The sequence below is a fragment of the Macaca fascicularis genome, chromosome 8 (assembly GCF_037993035.2).
Source record: "Macaca fascicularis isolate 582-1 chromosome 8, T2T-MFA8v1.1".
NCBI lineage: Eukaryota > Metazoa > Chordata > Mammalia > Primates > Cercopithecidae > Macaca > Macaca fascicularis.
The window spans coordinates 83,619,847-83,642,829 of NC_088382.1; the positions used below are offsets into that span (position 1 = coordinate 83,619,847).

Below are 22,983 nucleotides of genomic sequence, written 5' to 3' on the forward strand. Positions count from 1 at the left end.
AACAAAAACAACCCCCACACAATTTTTGTTGAGAAAGCAAGTTTCCCACAAATTATTTTAAAAAAATGATTCCAGGCTGGGTGCAGTGGGTCATGCCTGTAATCACAACACTTTGGGAGGCTGAGGTGGGCAGATCAGCTTGAAGTCAGGAGTTTGACACCAGCCTGGCCAACATGGTGAAACCTTGTCTCTACTAAAAATACAAAAATTAGTCAGGTGTGGCAGTGCATGCCTGTAATCCCAGCCACTCAGGAGGCCGAGGCAGGAGAATCGCTTAGACCCAGGAGGCGGAGGTTGAAATGAGCCAGATTGTGCCACTGCACTAAAGCCCAGGTGACAGAACAAGACTCCGTCTCAAAAATAAATAAATAAATAAATAAATAATAAAAATAATAATCATTCCACATCTCAAAATGACTTAGAAATTTAAATGGAAAAATAAATAATTTGCTTGGGCAATAATTTGGCTTTGGGAGAGTCCTCATCCAAAAATAACAAAATTTCCTTAATATTAGTAGTGAAGAACTAATTACAGCTAACAGCTCATTTGCCAAGCAGTCAATTATTCAACAAATGTAGCCATCTACTGACAAACTGAAATTAGTATCAGAAATCCATATATTTTATTTGTAGGTAGGAGAGCCATTTTACATTTTTCAAAAATTCATGGCATAATTTTAATAATCTTCCTTCTGTAGATTCCCTAACTTCAGGAAAAAAAAAGAGAATAAATTAGAAGTGAGAAAAGGAAACTGTGGAAGACTGATACACTGAACATCTGTGGGAAGAGACAGAAAAATAGGAAGAAAAAGAAAGGACAGATTTTTAAAAATTTAGAAAAAACTGCAAAGAGGATTGGGGCCAGTTGGTGCAGATTAAAAGACACCTTCTTCACAGACCTCAATCATGCACAGGCAGTAAGGGCATTACTGTAACACAGAACAGTATAGTAGCTGATTTTGATAATGAATTCTCAGAAAATAATATGATTAAGCTTCGGTTCTTATCGAAAAGCAATTTACATACACAATTACAAACAATTGCAAATTTTAAGCATTCAGCTAAGATATGTACAAAAAAATTAATGAACATGAGATCAAGAAATATAAGCAGCAGTCACCATAAAGGCTTAGAACTAGTGACACTGAATTCTTTATTTAAAAAAATTTTTGAACACACAGTACCTCCTCTTCTCTTCTATCTTTAGGAAGAAGTTATAACAAGGTTTAAATATCTCAATTCTGAAAAACAATAGGCTTTTAAAAAATAAGACTTGATTACCAGAAACAAGTAATATGTAGTTACATAACCATTTTCATATCACTACTCATTTCCATTATTTACCAATTCATCTTTGACGCAACTTGGAAACAATTAAGCAGTCACTAGACACCTGTTTTAGAATCTGAAGAAATTACTATCCACCACAGGAATCTAATGATGTATATATTTGCATATATTTAAAATATCATAAGGGAAAAAGTAGTAAACTATTCTAGTTACTTTATACCAAATATTGATATTCCTAGTCAAAACAACAAGGATTAAGATCTTTCTCCAGGTGAACTGTTGACTATATAGAAGCTATTTCCAGCACTTTCTTCTGGGGATTAAAAATGCTTTATTTCCCTGCTGGCTAACATGATAAATTATATATTACAAGTAAGTGCTTCAGAAGTGAATATTAATTCCTTAAGAGAACAACCATAAAATGTATTTTATAAAAATTCTCTTAAAAACTGAAAACAATCCTTCTCTTTAAAACCTATGGCATTAATCCCTACTTGACCAAAAAAAAAAAAAAAAAAAAAAAAAAAAGGGAGGGCACCATGTTCATGATCTAAGCATGCATAAATAAGGAAGCAAATGTATTACTGTCTTAATAGAATTTGGCAAACCAGAAGAATGGCCTAAAAATAAATAAATAAATAAATAAAAAAAGAAAAGTGTACATTATCTTCTAAGTATGAAAGTCTAATTCTGTAGGCCTACGTAGCAAATAGTGCCCCACGAGGAAATGCAGGGAGGGGGCAAGTAGCATATCCCTATATACATTTTCTTGATATTCTGGTTGTCTTTCAACAATGCATTACAGAGAAATATTCTTTTTATTATTACAAGCCATTCATTAATTGCTCTGTAGAGCAATGACTCAGATAAATGTCCTACGACTTTTAATAATGTAACTAACATATAAATTAAATTTAAGTGCAAGGAGTTTTCAATGATTCCTAAATTTCAAGAGAGTGTTGTTAACCTGATTATGAATTTTAAATGTTTGTGCTCCTATATTTTAGGATATTTCACCTTATTTTCTTCTCTTTAAACCGTAAGATGTACCGAAATTATTTCATTTTCTTCTACTTTCCTCTGTTTCATTTTAGTTTATGGTATTTATATGTAGAGAGAGAGGTATGTTAAAATATTGTTATAAAAAACTCAATTGAGGCTATATATGACCTATTACTCTATAGTATAGCATTGTTAATCTTTGACCCAGTATATTAATTCCTTTGGTGAATAAATGTCACCGGTCATTTCTTTATAAAAGCATTTTAGTAAGAGAACCAGCAATATGGAGAGAGATTTCTCCCCAACCCCCAGAAAAAGATCAAGTCAAACGGTAGTGTAGAGCAGTTATGTAAAATATGAAAATACATAATTTACAGCTGCAATTTTCATATTAAAAGCAGTTTAAAACTCTGAGTAATTCAAAGACTTTCTGTCTTGGTTAAACAGGTCAACTAATAAAACTGACAGAGATCACTGTGAGAATTTATATTTATCTAGTCAAGACAGAACAAAATTGTTTATAATTTTTTAAAAGTGGTAATTGTTAACTAGCGGTATATAAACAGTGTCCACAATTTGGTGGCTGGCCATGGTTTTAATTTTTTTTTCAAGTTATTTCTATAGCAGACATATTTTTGAAGTCTACCCACCCCTGAGTTCAGCAATTATACTTTTAGAGTGTAAAATTATATGCCCTTAATTAACAACATGTACAAAGCTACAAAATGTCATCTATACAGATTAAAAACAATTTTAAAATATTTACCAATTATTGATTGAATGGTTTTACTGGGGTACATATTTCAAACCTTTCAGCCAACTGGCTTTTAGTTTTAAGCCCAAATTGATTCATATATTCACTGCAGGATATTTCAAAAAGAGTGCAACAATAAGGCATTAGTAAAAATAACACTGTAGTAGAAACAGATTTTGCATATGTGAAAAGGTAATTTATAAAATACATTAATCACTTCTTAAAAAGAACTTAGTTGCAGTATCATTAACTCACATGGTACTGAGAATTGGACCTTTCAACGATTTTTTTTCTGTAGAAAATTTTATCTAACTGTAAGCAAAGTCTTTTCAACAACAACAAAACAAAACCCTCCAGGAAAAACTATATGGCTGTGTGAGACAAATAAGCAACCATTTGACAGCGATTTTTGCCTAAATTTTAAAATAAAAATGTCCACACTCTTTTGTTAAAACATTAAGCCTCTGTCAAAAATGTATTTCTTATTTTAGGGTACAGGATTAAAGGACAAGATGATACTTACAAGTAAAGAAAATTTACAAGAAAAAACTTAACAAAAGTTTTTCAATAAAAGTACTGTAACATTCAAACTTGACTTATAATAAAAGAAACAAGATTGCAAACAAAAATGTTTACGGGTTTTCCAAACATAAATAAATGAAATAGTGTTTAGGCAGTAGGGCTCATGCTGATGGCTAGCAGGAAGTGAACAGAGTGTAACCTACTTGGAAAAAATCTTTAATGTACAAATAACAAGCCCAAATTATGGACTGCAGCAATTTAATCATCACTGCCATTTTTCTTACTTCCAAAATAAAGCCTTGATTAAACCATTCATACCCTATATTACTCATACCTTTACTTCAGAGATTGAGGAACTATATACAACAAATGAATTTATTTTCACCATAGGGATAACATATTGTACCTCTCTGCCAATGTTACTTGAAAATCTTCCATGTCAAAACAACTTGACAGTAGATATAAACAATTCAATAAATACGCAATGATCTTTCATTACAGTCCTTTAAAGGCGCATGTTAATTCATGCTGTTAACCTTAGGATCACAGTGCATAGAATCCAAATATAAACAGTTGGGGTGACTTTTAAAGTAATGTTGGATCCCTCACTTTATTTATATTCCCACTATAACCGACAAGTTCATTTCATAGGCCCTATCATGCATTAATCATTGAGTGGCAGGAGTTAATGAAAACTTTTCCTGTTACAACGTCCATTGCCGGCAATGAACGTACCAAAACCGCCAAGGAAGTCATTGTTATTGCACAATACATAAGGACCTGGAGCTTTTCCAAAAGCTTAAAAAAATAAAAATAAAAAATGGAATTATATTTGACGTTTCCTGACACCTGCATTAATACTGTATGACTAATAAAAGCATGTCAGTTGCCTGGACTGAACCAGCGATCAACATGCGCCCAGAATGCACACAAGTAAAAATGCAGTAAAAGGAAGTAGTCTTCATTGCCTATAGGTCACTTCCAGTCAAAGGTTAAAGTTCAAAGACTGAATGATCAAAGTGCTCATTTTCTCAGTAGGACTATCTTCTGGCTAGGAGGATGATAACAGTGGCATCAACAAGTATCATCTTTAAGAAAAGGAGAAAAAAGATAATTAAAAAGTCAAGCATGTATAAGTAAATTCTACAAGTTTGTTTAATGTAGAAATAATTTCAATTAGCAAGAAGTACACAGTTTACATGTCTGATCTGCCTCCCCCAAACCTGTGAATACAAAGTGTAATCTGTGTTCAATTATACAGTGATAAACAAATTAAGTTTTATTCTTTCAGAGAAATAGTTCCCACAAACCTTAAAATGATATGTTATTAGTACATTCTATTTAAAATAATAAACTGATATGACATGTTAGTACATATTCAGGATGTATTAATCTTAAGAGAATTATTTTATGGGCAACAAGTTCACATTGTAATGAGATAGGACGTAAACTCCTGATCAACAGTGCCATGCTATTTAACACAGAATAATACACAATTTGTCTTTAGACTGTGAAGGAAGTAACCTTTCTTTACCAATGAGATACAATCTCCAAATCAATAAACAGTTAAGATTAATCTCTCTTTAGAAAATAAACTTTCAGGCTGGACATGGTGGCTCACACCTGTAATCCCAGCACTTTGGGAGGCCAAGGCAGGCAGATCACTTGAGGTCAGGAGTTTGAGACCAGCCTGGCCAACATGGTGAAATCCTCTCTCTACTAAAAATACAAAAATTAGCTGGGCATGGTGGTACACACCAATGGTCCCAGCTACTCAGGAGGCTGAGGCAAGGGAATTGCTCGAATCCGGGAGGCAGTGGTTGCAGTGACCCAAGACTGCGCCACTGCACTCCAGCCTGGGAGAAAGAGGGAAGCTATGTCTCAAAAAAAAAAAAAAAAAAAAAAGGAGAGAAAATAAGCTTTCAGCAGGTATAGATACATATGCAAATGGGGTCATTATTTAATAATAACTTCTGGTAGTCTCAACACATATATATGTAACACAGACAACTTTAGAATTCATTATTTATTTTATAAAATTTCACGAAACATATCTGAAACATTTATTCTGAGGATGTTATTCTTCAGAAGGAAGCTACATAAAGAAACTAAGACTGGTGGCCAAGAGTTGTGAAAGCACTCAAGGAAAAATTCTGAAATCCTAGCCAAAATATTTTACAAACTGTCTGATATAGTTTGGGTATCTGCCCCTTCAAATCTCATGCTGAAATGAGTGATCCCCCATGTTGGAGAGGGGCCTAATGGGGAGGTGTTTGGGTCATGGGGGCAGATCCCTCAGGAATGGTTTGGTGCCCTCCTTGCAGTCATTAGTTCACTTGAGATCTGGCTGTTAAAGAGTCTGGGACCTCCTTCCTCTGTCTCTTGCTCCCTCTCTTGCCATGTGACTTGCCTGCTCTCCCTTCACCTTCCACCATGAGTAAAAGCTTCCTGAGGCCTCACCAGAAGCAGATGCCGGCACTATGCTTCTGTAGAGTCTGCCAAACTATGAGCCAAATAAACTTCTCTTCTTATAAATTAGTCTCAGGTGTTTCTTTAGAGCAACACAAAACATTAATACACTGTCTCATGTTAGAATTGATATACCGCTAATTAAAAACCAGTAAAATCTGACTTCTAAGCTGGGTAAACTCAGAGTATTCCAAACAGACTAGAGTTTAAAAATAAATCATCCCTAATTCATTAGATGCCTTAAAATAAATAAGAATAGTATCTTTAAGAAAACAAGTAGTTTATATCCTGTAAGGTTCACTCACAATTTTTTTGGCAATGCAAAGTGGCTCACGCCTGTAATTCCAGCATTTTGGGAGGCTGAGGTGGATGTACTGCTTGAGCCCAGGAGTTCAAGACCAGCCTAGGCAATATGGCAAAATCTTGCCTCTAAAAAAATACAAAAATTAGCCTGGCATGGTAGTGCATGCCTGTAGTCCCAGCTACTTGGGACGCTGAGGCTGAGGTGGGAGGATCGCTTGAGTCTCAGAGGTTGAGGCAGCAGTGAGCCGTGATCCCTAGGCAACACCGTCTCCAAAAAAAAAAGGGATGTTCTTTAAATTATTGTGGTACTTGGAACAGAGAACATATACTTGTTATGGATATAAAACAAACTTAGGAATATGAAGAAGTTCCTTAAAACATCAATTCTGCAATAGAGTAACAATAGGGTTGGTCCCTAAAACTAACACTAAAACTAATCATACTCAAATCTCTAAGCTAAAAGATGGCACTAAATTCTACCTAATATGTCAAACTACTGAGGATAAATTTTAAGGTGATACAAGATAACAATGTATACAATAAGAAAAGTGACAGATAAAATTCAATTTGAACATAATGTTATCTAGTTAACTACCAATAAACTTGTATCTCCACATGCCATCTTTGACAGGTGGTAGCATAAATGCATCTTTATTAGCTTGTTCATTTTAGTATAGTGGGTTTCTGCAGAATGTGCTACCAAAATGATTACGGTATCTTTGTGAAGCTATTTTCCATATCTCAATCCCTGTTATGATACTACCCACCTAGTTTTGAAGAAACAAATGATCTATAATAGCTAGATCCACAGGGACTTGCGGGATTACAAATCCATGATGGCTATATGTAATCAAGAGTTTATAAGCAAATTCTAAGTATAGATACAGGTATGAGCCAAAGTCACGGCCATCCTTTTTCTAAATAGGATGGTCATAACTAAGAAGCAAAAAACTTATCCATTAGTAGAAAGAACACAGTTTGCTAGCCAGAAGAAAGTGTTATTGGATACCAGGACAGACTAACCCCCCAACCTAAATAAATAAATAAATAACTGAGTAAACCCATTTTGGGTCAAGACAAATACAGGCCAACAAAAGGTGGTAAAAGAATGGTGTATTTAATCTCTTGGCTAAAGTATTTATGACAAGACAATGGCTTAAAGAAAAATCTAATATTAACCATTTATATTTTTCCTGGAACTTCAGAAACCTTTACTAAAATTACACTTTCAAATATAACATACAAACTACCAGTTTCAAAGAGGTGACACCGACCATGGCTAACTTCACTGTGCTTCTGAGAAATGTAAATGAGAGAGAACTAGATTAGAAGAAGGTCATTTAGTTTTCTCCTGAGAATAAAAACTATCATATAGTTTTCCAACTATCATGGAAACCCATCTCCTTGTATGTCCCCAGAGACAGAAGACTAGAAAAAGAAGGAACACAGTAATATAGGTCAGTGGATATGAAGTGTATGCTACCTCCAAGAAAGAAAAAATATTTAGTTTTGTCTCTCAACAATTTAGGGAATTAAAATTTTCCTTTAATGAACTAATTCAAGAAATATTTCAAAGTAGGCAGACAACAGACTTGTTAATCAGCAGGAAACAGAAGCACAAACAGAGTAAAAGTTTAGACTCAGGAATTTAGTAAATGGTTTTGTAACTCCAAAAGGTAGTACAAATAAAAAAGTTCACAACACAGGTAAATCTATGGACAGCAACTATAAGGCAGGAAGAAAAGGAGTTTGATACTACTAGTCTGAGACAATTTTATGCTCCTGCCCTCTTGTAGTCTTTATATGCTATAGAAATATTCCAGCTGAACAGAATCAGCATGCAGTCCATGGTTTTTAAAAACCAGTATTCCTCTACACCTCCCCCAAATTACAGACTCATTTTGTTGGATATGCCATCTAAACATTATAACAATTCATTTCCTATGAGCCTAGGTCTCTGAAACCAACCTTCGACAGGAGCCTTAAGTTACATGGGGTGAACATCCCTAAATCCAAAATCTGAAACTTTTTAAGCATCAAAATGACACTAAAAGTGGAAAATTCCAGACCTGCCCTCATGTGACAGGTCAGAGTTAAAACTTTGCTTCATGCAAAAAATTATTTAAAATGCTGTATAGGTCCAGTGTGGTAGCTCATGCCTGCAATCCCAGCACTGTGGGAGGCTGAGGCAGATTGCTTGAGTCCAGGAATTTGAGACCAATCTGGGCAACATAGTGAAATCCCACCTACACCTCCTGCAAAATATACAAAAATTAGCTCGGCATGGTGGTACATTGCCTGTAGTCCCAGCTACTTGGGACACTGAGGTGGGAGGATCACCTGAGCCCAGGAAGTTGAGGCTGCAGTGAGCCATGATCGCACCACTGCACTCCAGCCTAAGTGACAGAGATTCTGTCTCAAAAAATAAATGAAGTTTTATATAAAATTACCCTCAGATTATGTGTTTAATGTATATGTGAAACATACATAAATTTCATGTTTAGACTTGGCTCCCATCCCCAAGATAGCTCATTATGTATATGTAAATATTTGAGGAAAAAAAAAAGAAACCCAAAACACTTCTGGCACCAACCATTTCAAATGAGGGATATTCAACCTATAGTTTATAACTAACCATTCAATTTTCTAACACTTTAAGGAGAATGGTTCCAGCCAGCCACAAATCTGTCCTCCCCTCTGTGGAAAGCAAATCATTTATGAAATTAAGTTGTATATGCCTGATACTGACCTCAGAAAACAAATGGACCATACAACTAATGGACTTTAGTTGGCTACCTCACTGAAATTATTTTTATGGTCTCACAAAGAGACATGTTCAAAAGATACTTTCTATCCTTCCCAAGAACAATCATCATGTCTGTTTTATGATATAGAACTTTGAGGCCTCAATCATTCATTTATTTGTGCATGGAACTGTAAGCAGATCTGTTTTCTAAGGAAGATTCTAGCCCTGAATCATAAAAAAAAATCCTTAACCCATCTGTATGCTGAGGTGAGTTGTCTATTTTGCGTACCTATTTTGGTTAGGCTTCTTTATTTTTTTTTAACCCTATTCTCCCTGCTCAATTGATTATTCAAAGCATAAGAATCCCCTCCCACTCCCCAACTGCCTTAACTGGCAATGGCAATGAATAAATTTGCATTTCAAAGCAGGTATGACTTCAATTTCTTAGTGAACAGAAACCATAAAGGAATTCTGGAAAACACATTGATAGTCAACTTCAAGTAAGTAATAAAGAAATGTGTAGTCACTATCAATACAACTTTTTATTTAATATATCCAAAGGCCTCTAAACACTAATGAGGTGACTTTTTACATGGTAATAAATCACTGTGTGGTAAGTAAGAACCTCAAAAGAAATAAATATAAGCTATGATGCATACAAAGACAATACCAGTGGGGTAAACTGACTGGCCTAATTCTTAAAGGATTCTAACTAATAATGTAGAAAACCACAAATTTAAGCTGAGAGAGGTCTCTTTCAAGAACTTTAACACTGGTATCTGGCAGCTCAGCTTTAGCATGTCAGCAGAGTCCTCCTCATATAAAACCAGGAAATGAAGTGAATTTCAGATTTGTTGTTTTTCATTAACTGTGACTCCATCCTGCATGAAGCATCCAGGAAGTATAGGAGAAGTTCAAAGAAGATTCTCTGTAGCCATCCTAGTTGGATGACAGAACAGTTGCTTTACCATCTCAATGTATAACAAATATTTCCATTCCTTGATTGCTATGAAACTCATTTTCAAAACAAAGTTGTTCCTTAAAGGGAGAATGGTGGAGGGGAATGATTCAAACATTCAGTGTTCAAGCAAGAGGAGAAAATATATTAAGAGATAAGAATGGCCATCGCCAAATCAATGAACCAAGGATATTTTAAACAGAATTATCTATAAATGAAAAAAAAAAGTTTTATGTACCCAGGACTGGGGACTGGACTAGAACAGTCATAATTCAGGAGAATAAGAATCCAGTACCTTTTAAAAATAGCTCATTTGCATTGAGGGGAGAGGTGAAAGAGGAAGGGATAACTTTAATCTGATTTATTGGAAAAACGAATTACTGTATGAACTTCAGACTATTTTACATTATGTGAAAGGTTAATTTGGTTTGAAAGTCTATTTTTTTTTGGTACTTCTTGGCTTACTTGGCGATTATGCGTCTCCAAACTACATAAATAACATAAATATAACACCAATTATAGCTTCCCTTCTTTTCTCCAAGTCTTACAGCAAATATATATAATCTTCAAATCAAAATGCTAAAAAGTTACTACAAATTCAAACTGCTTACCATGATACCACCATTTTGTTTTCTTTGGATTCTTGTTACATGTTCGCACATAAAAAGAATTATCTGGTGGTCGTCTCTGAAACAAAAAATAATTTAAATATGTAAGTCGAAAAACAGAAAAACTAAGAGGGTGACAGTTTTAATAAAAGCTTAAGCAAGATTAACAGAATGCGTAAAAAACATATATCTAAAAGAATAAAAACTATAGATGTATTCCAGGAAATGTGTATGCTTAACACCTAAATTTAAAAAAGGCATAATAAGGGTGTTTGAGTGTGGTCTGTGTTAGGTTCCAGCCTGGCCAACATGGTGAAACCCAGTCTCTACTAAAAATACAAAAAAATTAGCTGGGCGTGGTGGTGCGCGCCTATAATCCCAGCTACTTGGGAAGCTGAGGCAGGAGAATTGATTGAACCCAGGAGGCAGAGGTTGCAGTGAGCCGAGATCGTGCCATTGCACTCCAGCCTGGCAACAGAGTGAGACTCTTGTCTGAAAACCAACCAACCAACCAACCAAACAAAAAAATTAAATTAATTATAAGGGGAATGAAGAAGGACTGATGAGAAAAGGCAAATTCACATAATTTAACATAAATTCACATAATTTAAACATAGCCGGGAGTGGTGGTGGGCACCTGTAATCTCAGGTACTTGGGAGGCTAGGGCAGGACAATTGCTTGAACCCAGAAGGTGGAGGTTGCAGTGAGCTGAGATGGTGCCACTGCATTCTAGCCTGGGTGACAGAGTAAGACTCTGTCTCAAAAAATAAATAAATAATAAAACAAAACAAAAGGCCAGGCGCAGTGGCTCACACCTGTAATCCCAGCACTTTGGGAGGCCCAGGCGGGCAGATCACGAGGTCAGGAGATCGAGAACATCCTGGCTAACACGCTGAAACCCTGTCTCTACTAAAAATATTTAAAAAAATAATAATAATTAACTGGGCGTGGTGGCGGGCGTCTGTAGTCCTAGCTAACTCGGGAGGCTGAGGCAGGAGAATGGTGTGCACCCGGGAGTCAGAGCTTGCGGTGAGCCGAGATTGCGTCACTGCACTCCAGCCTGGGAGACAGAACCAGACTCCATCTCGAAACAAACCAAAACAAAACCAAAAAAACAGAAAAGTCTACTAAACTAGATTTGTCTGGAGAAGTATAGCAACGTACACACCTCCACAAAGAACTATATTTTTACTGTAATAGGATACCATCAAAGACAGACCAGAAGATTCAGTTTCTAAACAGTATTTAAGAGAAAAAATGGGAAAAATATATATTGGCATTTCTGCTGTAATTGGCCTTTCTGCTGAACATATGCCCTGACTAGAACAATATGAGAAATATATGGCAGCTCTGCAAGGGAGCTACCTCAGATAAAGCGATGCCAACAACACTGAAGATACATTATGGAAGAGATTTTTCCTGAAATCTGTTGGATGCTGACCAGAGAAAAGAAAATGTATACTCTCTACAAAGACTTGGAAACATCAAATTTATATTAAAGCTATATTAAAGTTTATAGATACTATGATAGCTATCCTTAAGTCTCCTTTATGCCTTTCAGAATCATTCCAATAACTTGATTATTTTCCTATCATTAAATATTTTATAGTGTATATGCAGAATTTATTTTCAGACTTAAATCTGCTTAGTTAAGCTAATGAAAATGAGAGATTAAGGGAATCCTTTCCTCTACCTGAGGCTAATGAAAATAAGTGAATTTGGTATGACATCATTGAAGGAAAGTCTAACCAGAAAGCAATGGTGAGTAGGACTCTGTGATAGCAGGAAGGAAAACAGCTAGTTCATTTGGCATTTCTAAAACTCATATATGTAACTATCAGCCTAGTTGAGCCTCATAATGTTCTTATGTGTTAATATTAATAGTAATTTTATTTAACAAAAAGAAATATTAGAGCACAAGACATTCAAGGTATTTAAGTGTTCCAAGTTAATCTGTGCACACAATTTGAGAAAATTCCTAAAAAAATGAATATTATGAAATTAGATGCCTGACTACTTCAAGGAAGGGATGATTCTACAAAGTCAAATCTATGTTCATATGGAATTGGTATTACTAGAGCAAATAATTTCACAAACTCATTTTAGGTATGTATTGATTAGAACCCAAGAATCATCAGAAAACTCTTCAAAAAATACATATTTAGAAAAAAGAAATACTCAATTCTATTTGCTTAAATCATTTATCTCCCTGACAAGTGATCAGGGAGATATAGTTCTTGGAAAAGAAACTATACGAAAGATGTCTTACAAAATTGTTTTAGGAATGGAATACAAACTGAAAAGTTTGAACAATGTAAGTATATTATAAAGGCATGCGAATAAAGTGAAATTTACTGAAAGGCCTGTGATCTCAATATCAGAAATTATCTTTAATCCACTGCACTCTAATGGCATACTGGATTTAAATACCTTCAGCTTATGGAACCACTCCTGATTGTTTAAAAGGAAACTGGAATAAAAGAATTATGACTAAAATTTTAAACACCTAAGGTAAAATATTTTAATAGCAGTAGAATTAACAAAGTAAAGCCCATAGAACCATGTTCACTACAGAATAAAGTTTACCTGTTTTAATAGTAAAATGTGTAGGTAGGTATTTAAAATACTTTTCTTTTTTCTTTCTTTTTTTTGAGACAGATTCTTGCTCTGTTACCCAGTTTGGAGTGCAGTGGCATGATATCAGTTTACTGCAACTTCAGCCTCCTGGGATTAGGCAAGTCTTGTGATCAGCCTCCCGAGTAGCTGGGACTACAGGCATGCGCCATCACACCCTGCTAATTTTTCTATTTTTAGTAGACAGGGTTTAGCCATTTTGCCTAGGCCGGTCTCGAACTCCTGGCCTCAAGTGCTCCACCCCTCTAGGCCTCCCAGAGTGCTAGGATTACAGGCATGAGCCACTGCACCTGGCCTAAAACACTTTTTAAGGTTTCTTTGGAGCTAGATCCTCTCAATGCCAAAGCAAATTTTCCTCTTCATCTTTGTAACTTACCACTTAGCACAGTAAAAGTAGCACACACTAGGTACCTAGTAAATGTTTTTTGAATTTTATCGTATTTCACGGAAATCTTGATTTCCAGATTATCATCTTGATTAAACATATTATACAACTATTACAGTAAAAATATAGTTTATTACTGCTTTAAATGGAAAAATTAGTCTATACTAAGTATGCAAGAAACACTACTAGCAGACAACTGGAATGTAAGGGGAATGGTGAGGGTTAGAGGAAGATGAAGGAAGTATACAGAATATAGTCATTCTTTAGTTTTTAATAATAAATCATTATATTGAAATGTAAAAATCTAGTCATGAGGCACATGCAAGGCTATGTACAGATATCGCTGACATTCATCTCTTAATAACTTTCTTACTAAATCCTGTCGTGACCATCTCACCTTTCTACAGTATTTAAGCATAACAGGAACACAGAAGGCCTTGTACCCACAAACTGCTTTGCCCTACACATAAAAGTTTAAAACGTGTCTGTGTGTTGGGGCTGGGTAAGAGGAGAAAATATAACAGCAATAAGCAATAAATGAGTAAAAAAAACAAAAACAAAAAAACCCAACTTAACCCATTATTTCACATGCTGTGGCTTAGAGTGCTTCAGATTCTAAATAACCTATCATTTAAAAATGAACTATTATCTTAAAAGTTCTCCAAATACTAATTTACTAAAAATGACATTCAGTTCAACTTGGAGAAAAGGGAAGAAAATTGTAAAACACAAATAGCTCCCTAACCTCTAGGGCAAAGCTGTTTAAAACAGAATGCAAAAGGAAACCCTCATGGGGATTTAGGAGGGGTTTTAAAATGTAGAAATACATAAATGTTATGCTATACTAACCCTTAAGCAGGAATGACAAGAGGGTCAGAAGTGCACAGAGGATTCAGACACATTTAAAGGGTATCCTAAACTTATATATATATATTTTTAAAATTTATTTTATTATTATTTTTTTGAGATGGAGCCTCGCTCTGTTGCCCAGGTTGGAGTGTAGTGGCGTGATCTTGGCTCACTGCAACCTCCACCTCTTGGGTTCAAGCGATTCTCCTACCTCAGTCTCCTGAGGAGATGGGATTACAGGCATACACCATCACACCCAGTTAATTTTTGTATTTTTAGTAGAGACAAGGTTTCACCATGTTGGCCACGTTGGTCTCGAACTCCTGACCGCAGGTGATTCACCTGCCTAGGCCTCCCAAAGTGCTGGGATTACAGGTGTTGAGCCACCATGCCCAGCCTACATTTTAAATTTCATAAGTGATTTTTTTCTTTCTGTTTTTCCCTCCCCCCACTTCCATTAGACATAGAATCTGTGGATTAATAAAGGAGAACAGGAAGAAACATCCTGAAAATTCTACTGGTAAACTAGTCTTCCTCCTTCAACCTAATCATTAGGACAGGAAAGCTCTGGTTCCTGAAAAATTTCCTGAAACAGGCTGATAGGGTGGGAGCTGGCAGAGGGGAGAAGGAAGCTATGATGCACTTTTCTGAGGCTTTCCATTGTGAAATCTACAAAAAGAATTTCTTGTACACGTTTACCCTGTGCATGCTTTTGGGAATAAAATCAGATTTAAGAACATACCGTACATTTCCTGTTTAAAAAAATATAAAACAGTAAATCTGGCTTCTACCCCATTCAACATGTAAAACTTCTATTTGGAATGAAAGGTATCAAAATAACTTTTGAATTTATTACTAAACATGAAATTCCCCATAATTTTAAGATAAAAAGCATAAGTCCTTCCTCTAAATAAAGAGAATTACATATTAAAATTGTTTATCTACTTAAACTGAAAGAAGAAGAGATACTATCTGGAATAATTCTGAAAAGTCCTACCTTTTCCTTGCAGCTGGAAAGCATGCTAATAATGCTAAGACAAACTGATTGGACTGAGAGTGCTGGGGACCAGTCTTCTGTTAGAATGGATAAACAGATATGACCATTGCTATAAACATGAGGATGAACAGGAATATTTTCACCAGTAAACATGACCTAAGAGAGAATAAAATTCCATTAAAACTCAAATATTCTCTATTACCAAAAACTAAAATATTCTCCACATATAACAAGTATTCATTATTAAAAAAAAAACAAAAAACCACCAAAATCAGTGCCAGGAACATGATAAACAACTGCTTATTTGTTTACTCTCATTAACTCAGTAAGTATTGGTTTCACTGAATGAATAACCACGTAGTAGGGAAAAGAAGCCACATTATTTTTTATTTCTGTTATTTTTGATAAATTATCCTTAAAAATTCTAAACTACTACGTATTTTTCACTAGTGAAAGACAACTACATTTATAAGAATGATTTTTCAAATTCTCTTCATTGCTCTCTGCATATAAAAATCAAGTATGTTAAAATTCCAAACAAAAATATTCAATTTTGGGAAAATATGAATGACAGGTGGTAGGAACACTCCTACTACTACTACCTGTTAACAATGTTAGCTCTAAGGTGCATGTGGCAAAGGGAAATGATTGTTATACATTCCACCTCGTCTAAACTTACACATCCATTATGATGGGCACAAGTTACTAGCTGTTAATCAGTAAATACCTACGTGCCTAGACGAAAAATACAAATGTTGACCAAGTCTCCCAATTTGCAGTTCTACTCTCCTTTTCCTTTTACTCAATTCTTCTAACACTACTTTTCCTTTCTCTATCTTGTCTCAGCAATGTTTTGAATGGTAATAAATCTATTATTTCATTCCTTTGCTCTAATAATTCAACAAATATCTTACAGTAGTTTTTCTTAAACTTATTTACCTAAGCAAATAGGCAGGAGAATAAATTCATGTATCCTGAGGAATCTGTAAGCATAGTCCAAAGTTGCTCAAAGAAAGCAGAAGTCTTATGTTTACACTGTGTCTGTATTTATTCTGCAGGTTAGCAGTAATTCCTAATTCCTGACCTTGCCAAAAAAACAAACAAAAAAACAAAACAAAAAAAACCACATAGCTGGAATATCTGCTTAAAAATACAAATTCCAGTGTCCTACTTTCACAGATTCTGATTTAGTAAGTATGATGAGATTTTTATAGAACTCATCAGATATAAACCAACAATTCCTAAATCAGATTTACAGTATCTCTCTCAGCCCTGCAAACCGCCTCATACCAAGTACAGGAGAATATCAGTAAGGAGAAATCTTACCTTAAGTTGTAGCACAAACAATAAAAGATAAACAGTATTGCTTTAGGCATACCCTTTTTTCTCTTTATAGAGCAGAAAAAAGAACCAGTGAGGTAAATATGAATAGAATAAGGTATGCTATAGTTTAATATGGAATATGTTATAGGAAATTACCATAAGCTAAGGTTTTATACATATTTTCAATATCTAGCTATGAATCTGATTTTGTTACAATTTTACAAAGATTTACATGTTAATAAAGCAGTCTTTCATATGAGTAGGAGTCTTCTAATATTTCAGATATATTAACCTGTGGGACATATTTCCTTGACTAAGACTAGATAAGACAGCAAAGAGCATTTTTTCCCCAAAGGAACGATTTTCCATATTTGCATGTATTTCTTTTCTTTAAATTCTGGACATCAACCCTCCATTCCCACTAATTTAAAAAAAAAGCTAAAAAACAAAAGTAACGTCTCAAAAGAAGAGAAATCAAGTCACTTATCCTACCTAACTGCAGAAGACTCCCTGAAAGGACTTTGACTTTGTAATGGCTATGCTCTAAGCATGCCATTTATCTCAATTACATCTATCGGTGCTAGTACCCTCTTAATTACTTTTTGCTAAAAAAAAAGTACTGTTCTGTAAAAGAAAACAAACACTTAAATGGTCTTATAGTTCCACACTGGAGTCTGTCCACAAGTGTTTTTTAGTGAAATTTTATTTTTAATAAATATGAACTATAGTTTATTACATCATATGCATCTGATATTCCCATGTGTTGTAGATGTACAGAATGGGAGTTTACAAATCTTACGGATACATGCCTTGGGGTATTCATTTTGCCATAAAAAGCCATTTGATAATTAGGATATTTTCATTAAAACACAAGCAATACCCAAGAGTTTCTTCTTTGGCCACGATTATTTTTTTTAAAGATATTTTTCGGTGTGGCTCATGCCTGTAATCCCAGCACTTTGGGAGGCCGAGGTGGGTGGATCACCTGAGGTCAGGAGTTTGAGACCAGCCTGGCCAACATGGCGAAACCCCGTCTCTACTAAAAAACACAAATAATTAGCTGGCAGTGGTGGCACGCGCTTGTCATCCCAGCTACTTGGGAGGCTGAGGCAGGAGAATCCCTTGAACCTGGGAGGCAGAGGTGACAGTGAGCTGAAATCACACCATTGCACTCCAGCCTGGGTGATAAGAGCGAAACTCCATCTTCAAAAAAAAAAAAAAAAAAAAAAAAAAAGATATTTTTCCCAGTAAGGTCTCTATCAAGAAGTTAAGAAGAATAGCGATCTGAAAGTGCCAAAAAAACAAAAAACAGCCAAATTATCTTCTTTGGCAAAACTGAATCACCAACCTTTAAAGAAAATAGCAACACGAAGGTTACCACACCATGTTTTGCCCAGCCAATTCAGAGCACAAGGAAAGCAGTATTTTTCCTAAAGAGAAAAGGTTATAAACTAAATCACTTGGCCTGAGAGCCACTAAGTAGGCATGAACCAAAAGGAACTCAGGAGAAAAGAGAAAGAAAAGTGATGAGTAGCAGTAGAAAACACCTACAGCAGATGCAGCAGACATTTTGTTAGAACCAATAATGAAGAAGACAGAAACAACTGTGAAGTAGAAGGGGATTGAGATAAAAAATAATTCAGATCTCAATAACCTTTAAATAAAACAGCAGGGGCTTTTTAACATACTGCATGCAGGGCAAATGCAGCAACCCTAAAACTTTTAGCAACCAAAACCAGGGGAATTAATTATTTGCATATATTAGATAATAGGCAACCCCTAGGACCTAACCTGCCAGATACAGAATTTTAGAAGTTTGTAAACAAAGAAAGGGTGAATTTACATGCCAGACGTGAATTTCTGAAATAAAAGGAATTTTTTTTTCAATAGTTCATTCATACAAGGGACAAATAAGCACAGTTTCCACAGATTTTTTTGTTTGTTTTGTTTTTTCCCCCCAGACAGAGTTTTGCTCTTGTTGCCCAGGCTGGAGTGCAATGGTACCACCTTGGCTCACTGCAACCCCCACCTCCCAGGTTCAAGTGATTCTCCTGCCTCAGCCTCTCCAGTAGCTGCGATTACAGGTGCCTGCCACCACACCCAGCTAATTTTTTGTATTTTTAGTAGAGATGGGGTTTCACCACGTTGACCAAGCTGGTCTTGAACTCTTGACCTCAGGTGATCCACCCACCTCAGCCTCCCAAAGTGCTGGGGTTCCAGGCATGAGTCACTGCACCTGGCCCCACAGATGGTTTTAATATAAACTTTGCTAATCTGGTTCTCTGCATGGGGAGAGTAACCAAGGCAGAATTTCTTCGACTGCATACTGTTAGCCATCCTCATTTATTTAATACTCACTACAAGCCAAAGGAGAAAGTGAACATTTCAGTTTTTTAATGCAGTCAAGTAGTTTCTACAAACAAATTATTAAACTGTTTCTAAAGTTCAAAAAAAAAACTTTCTGGAGTCTCAAGTAGCTGATAAAACTAACTAGAACTGATGTGACAAAACAAATGAACACAATAAATTTGAAACCATAGGAACTTTGGGAATTTATTCAAAGCAGTCATATGAACAGCCAACAACGGAGACCACAGACATTCCTCGCTGCATAAATTACACTAAGTAAAATGGAATTACAGATTTTTAAGGAACTATCTGATGGAAATACAGTTTTACAAAAGGCTCTTAGACCTAACGTATATGACTCAAGTTTGAAGTTCTGAATGCATCAGAAACAGTCTTTTTTTTGAGACGGAGTCTCGCACTGTTGCCCAGGCTGGAGTGCAATGGCACGATCTCCGCTCACTGCAAGCTCTGCCTCCTGGGTTCACACGATTCTCCTGCCTCAGCCTTCCATAGTAGCTGGGATTACAGGCACACACCACCACGCCTGGCTAATTTTTTGTATTTTTAGTAGAGATGGGGTTTCACTATATGTTGGCCAGACTGGTCTCAAACTCATGACCTCGTGATCCACCCACCTCAGACTCCCAGAGTGCTGGGATTACAGGTGTGAGCCACCGCAACCAGACTAGAAGCAGTCTTTAATTATTACTACATTTCCAAACTTCTCCCGAGCAGTACGGTTTATTCAAAAGCAAGTGAGAGCTAAGAGAGAAATAATTGTGCTCAGGGTATGTATCATTTTGGAGGTAAGTATGTTTATCTCACAACCAACCTAAAATTTTAAGCAGGCCAATCTCTGGGTAACTTTTGGATACTGTGAATGTAGTGCCTTTCATAAAACTACTAAAATCTAAACTGAAAGCCACCATAGTGATAAAAATCAAAAATAAGAATGAACAGGGGCTGGGGATGGTGACTCGCACCTGTAATCCTAGCACTTTGGGAGGTCAATGTAGGAGGATCACTTGAGCCCTGGAGTTCAAGACCAGCCTGGGCAACAAAGCAAGACCCCATCCCTAAAAAAAAAAAAAAAAAAAAATAGTAACTAGCCGCATGTGGTGGCATGCTCCTGTAGTCCCAACTACTCAGGAGGCTAAGGTGAGAGGACTGTTTGAGCCAGGAGTCTGAGGTTGCAGTTGAGTTATGATAGCCTATGGCACTTCAGCCTGAGCAACAGAGTGAGACCCTGACTCGGGGAGAAAAAAAAAAAAAAACCCCCGCTCAAATTTGGTGTAGTCAGAGAAATAGCTCAATAGCTCAATATTATAGTTACCAATATTTACAATGACTTAATAAAAATCAATAATTGAAAGTAGACTTATAATTGTACACTTCTATATAAAATAATTGTACACTTCTATATAAAATACAGTTTACCAAAAACCTCTGCATTATTGCTAAGAACAAAACAAAGGATGGATATCAGGTAACTTTCTAATATGAAATTCAAGAATTTTCAAACATCAAGCCCAATACTGAAAGACCTTATGGTACTGAGATCTTACAACAAAGGAGGCGCCCTACTGTTCAGACTAGAGCTGTAGAGGTAGTTAGAAAGTCAATCACCTAATATGGTGTCAAGCTAGGTCAAAACACAGTATATACAAATGAGCAGTAAAAAACAGAATATAATTATAAAAGCCAATTTACGATATGGATACCAAGGTTTTTCCAGGGACAGTATGAGGAAAATATGTTCTCTGATTACAATTATTATAAGATAGTACTTAATGCAGATGATGGTACTTAATGTGTAACTACATAAACTGAACGTACAAGCAATCAGTTTACTGTTGTAATGGAAACTAAATCAGATATTTATATATAACATATAGGTAGTCTACCATAAATGGTATTTGATTAAAATGACTGGAGATTGGAATCTTAGCATAGCTTTCAATTCAATTCTCTCTTTTTAGTCCTCTTGTATACACCAGGAAGCATCCATAAGTGTTCCCTGATATTCTATAATAACCAGTGACATGCAGCAATAGTGCAAAGACAAAATTATTGGACACACAAAACTAAACTTGGATTGCCTTGGATGGTCATCATTCTCTTCCCTTTATATTCTATGTTCTTTTAGCCTACTAATCTAATCCTCTATCTTCTTTCTCCGTGACCCCCCAGGCTTCAGTGAACAGGGTTCACTGTTCACCTTCTTGTCAGGTGTCCAAGATGCTTGACAATTGAAGGCAATAAAAATTGTTATTCAAAGACTTTGGAAAGCTTGAACATCACCCTATGAAAACCATGGAAAACCAGTCCAGGAAAAAAAGACAAGATGAGGACATCATGAAGATAGGTTCTGGATCTCTGCAATGAATGAGTTTTGAGCAACAGAAAAGGGTCTGTGGTAAGGAGGCATGAATAGGAGTGGGGAATGAGGACGAAGAGGAAGGCAATTACTCTTTTGCCTCAGTACTTCTAAAGCTTTATAATCAAGACAATTGTACTTACAGCACCACTCTTAGCAACAAAATGGCTTCAAATCAAAGAGACACTGTCCCCTTCCCTCTCTTCCCTCTAAAATAAACATTTTCCCTATTTCTAAAATACTGAAGATGTTTTCATCAAAAATTAGCTAAAAATCTCTAAAACAAGGCCGGGCACGGAGTCTCAAGCCTGTAATCCCAGCAGTTTGCGAGGCCAAGGTGGGTGGATCACCTGAGGTCAGGAGTTTGGGACCAGCCTGGCCAACATGGTGAAATCCTGTCTTTACTAAAAACTACAAAAAATTAGCTGAGCATGGTGGTGGGCGCCTGTAATCTCAGGGACTCAGGAGGCTGAGGCAGGAGAATCGCTTGAACCTGAGAGGCGAAGGTTGCAGTGAGCTGAGATCATGCCATTGCACTCCAGCCTGAGCAACAAGAGCAAGACTCCATCTCAAAAAAAAAAAAAAAAAAAAAAAAAAATGTCAAAAATAACAACCCTGTACAACTGGGACATTTAAAGGTAGTATAAAGCCGGGCACGGTGGCTCACATCTGTCATCCCAGCACTTTGGGAGGCCAAGGCGGGTGGATCACTTGAGGTTAGGAGTTCCAGACCAGCCTGGCTAACATGGCAAAACCTCGTCTCTACTAAAAACACAAAAATGAGCTGGGCGTTGTGGTGTGCACCTGTAATCCCAGCTACTCTGGAGGCTGAGGCAGGAGAATCGTTTGAACCCGGGAGGCAGAGGTTGCAGTGAGCCAAGATCGCGCCACTGCACTCCAGCCTGGGCAACAGAGTGAGACTCTGTCTCAATAAAAAATAAATAAAAGTGGCCGGGCATGGTGGCTCACGCCTATAATCTCAGCACTTTGGGAGGCTGAGGTGGGCAGATTACAAGGTCAGGAGTTCGAGACCAGCCTGGCCAACATGGGGAAACTCCATTTCTACTAAAGATACAAAAAAAAATTAGCTGGGTGTGGTGGTGCACACCTGTAATCCCAGCTACTGGCAGGAGAATTGCTTGAATCTGGAAGGCGGAGGCTGTGATAAGCCAAGATCATGCCACTGCACTGAAGCCTGGGCGACAGGGCGAGACTCCATCTCAATAATAATAATAGTAATAATAATAATAAATAAATATAATACAGATGTATTTCAGATTTGTTTCACTCAAATAGAATGCTTTAACAGAGGAAAGGGGTACAAATACTGGATATGTAAAGGAATAGAAGAACTTTCTCTTGGATGTAGAAAGGAAAAGTAGTAAGAGTCAAGATACTAAGCTTGAGGACTTCAGA

General features: G+C 36.3%; 1 protein-coding gene across 17 annotated transcripts in view; it reads right to left on the bottom strand.

The window, feature by feature from the left end:
* Positions 1 to 1,129: 1,129 nt before the first annotated feature.
* UBE2W (ubiquitin conjugating enzyme E2 W) overlaps positions 1,130 to 22,983 on the bottom strand; it is a 75,577-nt gene continuing 53,723 nt past the window's right edge. For 7 of the 17 annotated variants that reach the window (XM_073999028.1, XM_073999022.1, XM_073999025.1 and 4 more), the window contains 3 exons: positions 15,519 to 15,674; positions 10,656 to 10,731; positions 1,130 to 4,656 (listed from right to left, as the gene is read on the bottom strand). In XM_073999028.1, the coding sequence (XP_073855129.1) occupies positions 4,643 to 4,656; positions 10,656 to 10,731; positions 15,519 to 15,674 (246 nt within the window). In that variant the 3' untranslated portion in view covers positions 1,130 to 4,642. Of the gene's footprint in view, positions 4,657 to 7,443; positions 10,026 to 10,655; positions 10,732 to 15,518; positions 15,675 to 22,983 lie in introns of those variants that run through there. The other 10 variants (XM_045399155.3, XM_073999017.1, XM_073999018.1 and 7 more) reach the window with 4 other exon arrangements.